We start from the raw sequence: 10,415 nt of genomic DNA, 5'->3' as shown, positions 1-10,415 counted from the left end.
CAATGCTAATTACTCGCCACTTATGGGTTTTCGAGGTCATTTCTTGGTGCTTGTGTATTATTCTGGATGTACTTAAAAGTTAGGCACATTAAATTTTAGTTAGAGAAAAGTTTTTTGGCCAAAAATCCTTTTAGGCATAGACTTACAATTTTTGTCATTTCGGCCAAAAAATGGATTTTGTTCAAAATTTCAGTATAGGTACTCCTGAATGTGCTGCTTAAGGATCTGTTAACCAAAATTTGATATCTTGATTATAACTTGTTCAAATGGCTTTTAGAAAATGTTCAAATGATTTTTAGAATATTTTAATTACTTTTGCAATGCTAATTACTCGCCACTTATGGGTTTTCGAGGTCATTTCTTGGTGCTTGTGTATTATTCTGGATGTATTTAAATAGTTAGGCACATTAAATTTTAGTTCAGAGAGAAAACGTATTTTTGGCCAAAAATCCTTTAAGGCTTTAGACTTACAATTTTTTTCATTTTCGGCCAAAAAATGGATTTTGTTCAAAATTTCAGTATAGGTACTCCTGAATGTGCTGCGTAAGGATCTGTTAACCAAAATTTGATCCTTACGCAGCACATTCAGGAGTACCTAGGGCCACACCTATGGATGGCATAGTTCAGTGACCATAATGGAACTTGACCTTGACAGCCTTAAGGACGATATTGATGTCAATGTCAAATATGAACATACTGGCCTTCATGGTCCTTCCTATATAGCAGAGTGAGACAAAAATATACAAGACAATTACTATAAAACTAGTACAATAAGTAACAACAATATGGAATGGTATCTTGTACTACTGAATAACAGTTCATTTAAATCCTATATAAAAGAAAGCATTTGGCACTTGTGGACCTGGCACTGTAGAGACAGGAATGTGGCACCATCCTAGTCCCAGTAAGTCTCGGGTCAGGCAGGGTTGGCATCTAAGGCTCTCCACTCCAAATATTTTAAGGCAGTTTTACCATTTCTCCTGTGAAGTATTTTGTATCTGGAGAAAACACACCTTTTTCAATCATAATTTTTATCTCCATCCCCTGGCTCACCCTTGACGCTGTATGCAATTTGGACCCTTTAATATCTCTACCAATATCCCTTCATCTCTTTTCTTCAGATATATTTCAAAAACACTTCTTATGCTCCAGTTAATCTTAGTACCGTACTTCATTTGTTTTCCCATCAGGATATCTTGCCTTCAAGCATCTTCCTGCAGTACCTAAATTTGAAAGTCTCCGTTTCATTCTGTTATGCTTGTGACCTATATGATAGTACATACTGATCATACACACCATATCAGCGGCCTTTTGCTCAAACAAAATTTATATCCCTTTTTCAACCGGTATTGGATACATGCAACATACAGGTATCAATACAATACAAAGTCAGACATATGACTAATTCTACATCTCCACTGTTTCCATGTGTAGTACACTTGATCTTGACTTTTTTTTATAAAACTGGTGTTCCTCCTTGAGTATGGCTTGATTGTTCTTCCTTGGTTGTACTACCAAGAGTATGATGAATTCTATTTACCCAAGTACTGTATCTTACAAAGAGTATAAATCCTTGTGGAAGAGTGAGTTAGTCTTGAGTGTTTTACCAAGACTATATCACTCTTCCTTGGGTTTGAAGAATCCAACGAGAACTTTCTTAACAGTGGCCAGATTCCAGAGTTTGATGGACAGCATGGCACCCAGGATGGAGCCAGCCCAGTACACGATGATGTGCTCAGTGTTGGTGTGGCCGCGGCAGCTCCACTTGAGGCACGTTGCCAGCACTGGGTTGAAGTAACCGCCTGAGTGGTTGAAAGCTGCAACAATGAAGCGAAGTGTGTAAAGAAAAGTTCTACGGGCAAGGAGTTAAATGTATCAAACACTGAAGATGTAAGAGGATGGCCAGTGGGCAGGACCATTTTTGTTGATCCTGTCAGAAAATGTGAGACGTTCCCGCCTGCCATGAGTCTTGGGGTCACACCTACAGCAAGTGTGAGTAACCCCTCTAGCTGCCCTGCCTGAAGTTACAGGAGTGGTAGAGCAAATAATATTATGTTGGTTGCTACTGCCAGATCATCTTATTGAGTCGATGTTAACAACAGGTTGACCAAAGGAGGAGGAGCCTTAACTAGCAAAGTAATGGTTGATACTATGAGCCTAAACAGATTATAGTATTGCTGATCATAAAAATTAACTTGAACCCATCGTGGTGAGGAATCGGTGGGATACAAGATGCTGCTATTTAGTAAAAAAAAATTTGGCAGATGCAAGAGAAGTATTAAAGTACAGTACTGTATTTAAAAGTCCAAGGCAAAGAAGTTTTGAGGCAAATTTTAGACAATTTTGTGTGAAAGACTGATAATGTAAAAGAAGCTTCAAATACAGAACCTGGTACAAAAACACTTGAATTTACACTACTGTACATGTAAAAACACTTGTGAAAATACTGAAGTTAACTCAGTAAAAACTAGATAAATTATAGGAATTGATGTGTAATAACCAGACGTTGTAAGGGGTCTGGAACAACTTGAGATCCAGACCCAAGTACATTAAAAAATGTTAAGATAATGTAGAAATAGATTTAATTTGTTACAATCCACCATCACAAAGGACTAGATAATCTTGAGATCCATCCATAAACTCTGACTTGACAACTCACCCACAAGGACCATGGAAGTGACAAAGAAGGAGTTGATAGCAGCAGCATACTTGGGCTTGATCTCACCCAGGGCTCGAGATGCAAGTTCACAGACACAGGTGAGCGAACCCTCAATCAGGAATCCCATGACAACAGGGACTTGTATGTCTGACTCACAGTAACCAATGTCGTCACCACTTGTGTGTGTGTGCATCACCTCGATCGTGTACATGTATTTGACCCATCTGCGGCACACAGGAACAGTGATAAAGTACATAGTTGATCAAGACAATTATGTGTCGACCTCATCATGTACTTCAACTATGTGCAGTGTATAAAAAAGAACCGTATTTTATTACATAGAAGACAAGAATACAGTAATTGTGTATCAACCCTCGCATGTACTTCAGTCATCTATAGTGTACAGTGACATGACTACAGCCTAAAAATAGACCAAGAATCCTTGGTTTTGACTAACATTTTGCTGGTAAGTCCATCTATAGTCATTCTCTCACCTGTCCAGCCATTTAGAGGTCACACAATTCTGAATTTTAGCTACAAGTTGATAATAAAAAGTGTTTGTTCATTTCCATTCATTTTTACATACACGTGACAGCAACTCAGAACACAACAAATGGGAAACTCAATCATTCCTAAAACCAGATGTATTTTGATTAAAACTGATTAGGGTTTAGTAAGGTTAGGGGTAGGTTAAATTATTGGCATGATGAGTTAAGGCAAAGTTGGGTTAAGTTGAATAAATTGGGTAAAGTTAGGAATTAAGATAGGTTGGTGTATGAGTAATTTAGGTTAAGGGGTGAGGGGTTGATTAGGTTAAGTTAGGTGAGGAAATGGTTAATTAGATGAGGAAATGGCTAGTTAGGATAGGTAAGGGGGTTTGTTAAGTTCATTGCTGATCACTAGTCCGGGAATCAATGTAGGGGACACGCACCTTATGGATGCCACACCACCTACAAGTTGGGCCAGAATCTTTAGCATTGTGTGGTGGTATTGAGCGCCCTTCTCCACGTATTGTCCCAGCAGGCTGTATGGGCAGGCAGTGACACCATCCCAGGTCCTAATTCTCCACAGGATAGTCAGGAACAGGATGATGCTGTATGCTATTATCCCGTGGTTACCGAATACTGTAGAGGGGATGAGATTTGATTAGGTTTATTCTGTGATGTGTTTTGTTTTAATTCTTGTTGTTTTTCTTTAGTTGCATTTTCTCTCAACACTCGTAAATGCACCCCCTCCCCTCTCTCTCCCCCCTAAACACTCTTAAATGCACCCCCTTCCCTCTCTCTCTCCCCTAAACACTCTTAAATGCACCCCCTTCCCTCTCTCTCTCCCCTAAACACTCTTAAATGCACCCCCTCCCTCTCTCTCCCTAAACACTCTTAAATGCCCCTCTCTCTCCCTCTTAACCACTCGTAAATGCACCCCCCTCCCCTCCCTCTCTCTCACAAACACACCCACCTCTGGACATCTCATAAGACGTAGCGACCATCTCAGCGGCGGCCACCAGCTCTGCCAGGCACCCTCTGACCAGCTCACCATGAACTACCTGACGAAGAAGACCTCGTACGACGTGTGAGAGTACCATCAACATCCCAATCGTAAGTGAGAGAGAGATGAGCGCCATGTTCTGTTGGGGAGAGAGTGATGTTAGCTGGAGTTCTCTGGGGGCAGGGGAGAGGAGTGTTTGCTGGAGTTCTCTGGGGGAAGGGGAGAGGAGTGTTTGCTGGAGTTCTCTGGGGGAAGGGGGGTAAGTTGGTAACAGTTTAAGTTCTCTGGGGTGGCAGGGGGGAATGTTAAGACTGTCTTGTTCTTTGGGGAGGTTTTCAATTTGTATTATCTGGGGAAGTTAGATTTCCTTACTTTGGGGGATAAAAGTTTAATATAAAGTTTATCTTGGGTGAGGATGTTAGACACTTTTATCTTGTGGGGGAGGATGTCAGATAGCCTCTCTGGGGGAAGATATTGAAGGAGTGTTATATTGAGTTCTCTGGGGAGGTGAATTAGGTTAAGGATACGTCAAATTAGGTGGGGCTAGTTCAGGTTATGTTAGAGGTAAGTTAGGTTAAGGTACATTAGGGTTGATTAGGTTCAGTTCGTAATTATCTAGTCACACGTATGATGATTTTACCGACTATTTTATCTATCTATCTATCCCTTATTAAAGCCCTCATGACTCAAATATCCTTACGTTATATTTTCCCTGAACTGGTGATGTGAGAACGTATTTAAATGACTCACTTAACGTAAAAAACAAATTCTCAAAGTTTCTTACGTTAAAATTTTTACCAGGTTAGAAAACGCAAGTCTTGCGTATGTTAAAACTTAAAGCTGAAATATGTTAACTAAAATGGCGTTAAAAATATACTTTGACTACAAATTTTCAGTTAGAGAGTATGTATGTGTAGTATTTAAAAATGAGTCAACACCACACCTGGTAACTCATGTACGGTAATCAGTAAGCACAGGTGTCGGTTTGTTTACTTTGTGGTTAGGTCGTGTTATGATAGATTTGGTTGGATTAGGGTAAATTTGGTTAGGCTAAATAAAATCACGTTAACTTAGGCCTGGCTGAGTTAGGGTACGGTATGGTGGGAATTTGTCCTATCAAGTTCCCACCACTTTCACTCACGTCTGGTTGTTCCTCTCCCTCGTTGGTGTCCGTCGGAGTTGTCAGGTGGCAACAGTTCCCACTTCACTCATCCCAAAACTTTTAATTTTTAGTTTAATAAATTTATTGTCATAGCTTGGAGTACAGTTTGCCCATTCTGAGGGTGGTATCACTTCTCTCTGCCACGCAGGACCCAAATGAAGTGTTTACTCTTTATCATGCGCCAAGGTCACTCAGTCCGCACTGCCCTAACTGTCCGCCTTAAGGAGCATATTCCATGTACAATAGTACAATACTGTAAAGCGAGTAATTGCCGTCTGTAATCACTTTTTACGCCTGTAGTTGCCATTTAAGGTGTTAATAAATATATAAAGCGAATATTTTTAATCTGGGCGAACTGTAATGCTATATTTCACTGACCTTTCTCAAATTGCCACAGCTATTTTAGGTTTACTATTGGAGAAGCACACTGTACTATCACCACGTACACATACAACGGGGCGTACTCTGAGCTGGAATGAAGTCTTAACTCTCCGGAATATTCACTGTAACAGATACTTTTTGTTATGGTGGTGGAGAGCAGCTCCCATGAGATCACCCCATCAGCAGGGCCGGACACCAACTGTGTAGTCATTCAGTGTTAGAGCCTGGGAGGGTGGTTGCCTGCTGCCCGCCTCTACCCATCCCCACTTATCACATAGTCACTTAACCCCCCGTGTTTTGTTTTTTTAATGTCACTCATGAGATAGAGATAATGATAGCACAGAATTATCGTCAATAAGTGTTTTGCTTTTGTTAGGACCTTATTGTGGTATTTGTGTCGACTAATATCTGGATTATCACAGTAACTCTTCCTCAGAACTGGTGATGACGTAAGTTGGGATACATCTGACTGACACACTCTAAAACACAGGTACGTCTCTTAAATGGCCTCAGAACTCCACTGAGACTTTACTATACACAAACCCCCTATCTATTATATTCCCAGTTACTGTAAATATGACGTTATTGGGGAAATTTGGGGACTGGGAAACGAAAGCAAGACCTCACCCATATCCTAGTACACCCACTGGCTCGGCTTGAACCGTTGTGTGGGCGCATTCAGTCCCATCCTGCCCGTCCCAACTGGTTCTACCCCTCGCTCCCACCCCCCTACCCCATACGTGTACTTCCTAAGGTAACATACGTGCCCAAATGTCTTAAGATCGCGTGTGTGCTCTTTATGGTATGATTACGTATGCCAAATACATGTATATACGCTGACACACGCATACAGATATAAATAGCTATATGTCTTGTTATATGTATTACACACACACACACACACACACACACACACACACTAAGCTCAAAATATATACAAAATTCACAAGGAAACAAAAACACATAAAAAAAAGGACAAAAAACGTACAAAAACGCAACTCATCTTATAGCAAGGCCTAAAAGATAGCATTAAAATTACCTTATTTAAATACGGTAACTGAATATCAATTGGAAGGCAATATATATTAGAAAATCTTTGGAAAATAGTATTTGGTGTATAGGTATGTAGATAAAGTAGAGTCTCGGTGTAATTTTATTTCCTAACTGGTGTTAAGTGAACGTGTCTAGTTTGGTAGTGTCTCAGTGTTATTTTGACGCCATCTAGAACGTTTTCGTCTACATTCTCACATCTTCACTTACGAGGAATATTTTATCTTAAGAACCTTGATAGGTCTAACCCCTACAGCCTATTACAGGTGTCCACTGTTGATTGTGAGCCAGGTGTAGGCGGTGATGCCATTTACCTGAGTCACTTATTTAACACCACGTGACTAAAAAATTATGTGTGTAAAGAAGGCATTTATAGTACGTAGTGGACTTAATAAATCAATCTCGTGTGAATACAATAATTCACAAGGAGATGCAATTGTCTGTCCATCACACCTGGGAATTTTTTATTTATTTATTTCATTTATTTATTATTTATTTATTTTTACGTTTTTTGGGTGCTGGTGTCAGGGTAATCGGTTAATACTACGCTAATTTTTGGGACACACACACACACACACACACACAGACAGGTGAAGAACGAATTGGCCTCTAGGAACTATGTTTAATAGGATGTGGTTCGCTACTGTTTCCGGATCACCTGAAGATAAGGCTTTTCTACGTGTAAACAAACTTCATAATGGGGCTCTGTTACATGTGTAGTGCCGGGAGGTGACATAGTGAAGCGTGTTATGTTTCTGGCTGTGAACAAGGAGCTTAACATTAATGTAACTTTGGCCACGATACGGCAATAAAAGGGAGAGAAGGGGAGAATGGTGAGTAAGAGAGGAAGCTTAGAGAAAAGAAAACGGAAAAATATAGAAAACGGAGAAAAATAGAAAACGGAGAGAGACTAAATTAGAAAACAAGCGACAGGTAGAGGAGAGATAAACACTGATAAGCCAAAGAAAAAGTGAGATTATTTGAGGATCTGTCTGAGATATGTGGCAGGTGATAAGAGAGATAAAGAGGAGGGTGGGAGGGTAGCGAAGACGACTGAGGAGGAGGAGGAAGAAAGAAGGGATGGAGGGAGACCGAAGGGAGATTATTGTAACACACACACAAATGACACAATGCATCTCATCCCTTCAGCAACATGCCAGACTTACGTTAAAACACCGATACGTGTCTCTGGCACTGGTCGTGACACTTGGCACATCCCCGTACGGTATGTTGGCTGCCCCGTGTGGGTATCATTTGGCACGAGTAGCAATTTCCTCCCCAGTAGGGCCCGTGGCAGGCACTGGTGCAGGTGGTCGGTCTGTGGTCCTCAACATCTAGCCGTGAGTGTTATTATTTTTTGACACTTGTGGCGTGAAGTATACAACTTTTGCTATGGTTTCATCAGCTGGTTAGGTTTTGTTTACATCAAGTGTAATCAGCTGATGTTTGTTTTGATTTAATCTGCTATTTACCTTTCGATTACGTGCCTTGTTTAACATCAATCTTTATGTAATATTGTACTTTTCTGAAGCTTTATTCTGTTTGAAATATGATCAGATGTTATGCTTGGTGGACCTTGAAGCACTGTGTAATCAAGTGTATTTAAGTATTTTGTTTCATATATCGTGTGTGTGATGTCATTGGCACACCTTCAACTAGAGAGTGTTTTAAGGACGCTGGGTTATCCTTTGAAGTCCTACCTGATGTCTTAGTATGTTATTGGTGTGAGTTCAAGCAGTAGATGTTTATTACCATGCAGCCACTTTGTTTCATGTGTGTGATGTCAGCTGATTTTTCTTATGGCATCGTCAATTGTTTTCATAATTTCATTAGACGAGTACATACGAAAGAACCGTTTATGTACTTCAGGCTTTGACGTATGACTCACTACCACGTTATAAAACTGGATGAGAATGAGGGTTCTTGGTACAGGTGTGGACTTACAGGGACGTGTGTGATCAGCTGATGACAACATAAAAAAAACAATAGACCTGGAGATTATCACCTGATTGACGACATCCTCTGAAGCACACTGATAATACTGATTATTTTAACCACGAGGAGTTTTGTTCTCTCTCTCTCTCTCAGTCCACGGAAAAGTAGATAACAGATGGACGTAATATGGTTTCAGTACCACTTAGTCTGACAGATGGTGTTTGATGCACCTCTTGTTGTGTCACATAGACGGGAGACAGACAGTAGGTGGTCATGGAACAGTGGGTCATGCTGGGTCACAGGGTCAGCTAGATCATCGTAACGTAAACTTTATCATGTCACATAACTAGACAGACGGTGATGATACACGTCTGATAGCCTATGTGTCACAAAAGATGGCCGAAGTACAGGTGGTGTGTGTGTGTGTGTGTGTGTGTTAGGAGGGAGAGACAGGCCAGGTAGTTATTTTGGCAGTGTACCATACAGGTGAAGGCAGCTATATATGTTCACCTGTTGAAGGTAACGCAACACTCACCTGTATCCTCTCCACCAATATTCTCATAAAGAACGTATCCAACTGACTTACTTACTTAAACCCTGCAACATAAAGCTGGACTCATTCCTAAGTAATTTTCCCCGTAACTGGATGAGTGAGAAACGTCTGTATGTTAGCTTCTTGAACAAACTGATGTCAGAGGTAATGGAGGATGCTACACCGTGCGGATTCTCACGAATGTATTTTTTATCCTGCTGCATTGCCCGTCTGGTGCTCTTGGGGAGTCTGCCGGTCTGTGGCATGAAAACATCGCCACCACGAGCATTTAACAGCGCCTGGTGTTCACATTTATGCTGAAATGATACTTGTATAGAAGCTACGACAAACGAACGCTCGCCAGCTTTTTGTCTGCCGTGGCGCCTTCTTGATGTCAGAAAAATCAAACACAATACTTTTTACCAAATGACAACCAGCTGGCAAAATCCTTCCCTAGTGGCACTGTAGTAAATCTGTCGTGACGTGAGGCACCTGTCTGGCACTGGTGCTGGGGGCGTTCGAACGATGAATATTACTACTTCTACAACAAATTAATAATGCAGGTTATCTACGAATTTTAAGCATATACCCAAAGTAAATTTATAAACTAGACAACAATTATTATAAATTACAGAAAGTTCTTGATCACTTGCTTGACCACTTATAATGACTTAACGTTATATTAGTACTGCGCTACATCACCTAAGGTCTTTAAATGCGATGGATGCGGAGATGGCCATGAACTGAACGCCACACACAGGCTTCAATAAAAAACAGTATATTATCTCATAGCCTTCTTAGTATAGAAGTGCACTTAGGGTATAGTTAATAAGAATACAACCTGGGTTTTTGTCTTAAGAAATTGTTTTTTCCGACTAAGGACGGAGCGAGTTTCCCCTGACATTCAATTTGTTCGTATGGATTCTCGTGAACTCATCTTAGGCTTAAGAATTCACCATTTCCGTTATTTACTACTACAAATCGGTGCTTAAATATATTCTAATAAATTCGAATAACTTTATGTTCTATTTATCGTGTATTTTTATTATTAAATTATCTTAAATCTGAATTTATCCTCATTTGGCGAGAAAAATATTAGACTGGCGTATGAGTGGCCGTGACACAGTGGGTTACCAGCTATACAGTGCGGAAATTACGTTACGTTTCATTCACAAGTCACAAGTCAATAATTTAAATTTACTTTTGCT

The 10,415-nt window shown here is 40.3% G+C and overlaps 1 protein-coding gene across 5 annotated transcripts in view; it reads right to left on the bottom strand.

The window, feature by feature from the left end:
• Positions 1-515: 515 nt before the first annotated feature.
• LOC121855104 (aquaporin-11-like) overlaps positions 516-10,415 on the bottom strand; it is a 15,747-nt gene continuing 5,847 nt past the window's right edge. Inside the window, exons 1-6 of one of the 5 annotated variants that reach the window (XM_042349944.1) lie at positions 5,688-5,908; positions 5,289-5,562; positions 4,118-4,286; positions 3,591-3,783; positions 2,660-2,883; positions 518-1,817 (exon numbers count right to left, since the gene is read on the bottom strand). In XM_042349944.1, coding sequence (XP_042205878.1) covers positions 1,618-1,817; positions 2,660-2,883; positions 3,591-3,783; positions 4,118-4,283 — 783 coding nt within the window. In that variant the 5' untranslated portion in view covers positions 4,284-4,286; positions 5,289-5,562; positions 5,688-5,908 and the 3' untranslated portion in view covers positions 518-1,617. Of the gene's footprint in view, positions 1,818-2,659; positions 2,884-3,590; positions 3,784-4,117; positions 4,287-5,288; positions 5,910-10,415 lie in introns of those variants that run through there. The other 4 variants (XM_042349945.1, XM_042349946.1, XM_042349943.1 and 1 more) reach the window with 4 other exon arrangements.

The sequence above is a fragment of the Homarus americanus genome, unplaced genomic scaffold (assembly GCF_018991925.1).
Source record: "Homarus americanus isolate GMGI-L3 unplaced genomic scaffold, GMGI_Hamer_2.0 scaffold29465, whole genome shotgun sequence".
In the NCBI taxonomy this organism is placed as follows: Eukaryota; Metazoa; Arthropoda; class Malacostraca; order Decapoda; family Nephropidae; genus Homarus; species Homarus americanus.
Note: the sequence above shows the minus strand (reverse complement) of the source record. Positions and strands in the feature narration are given on the sequence as shown.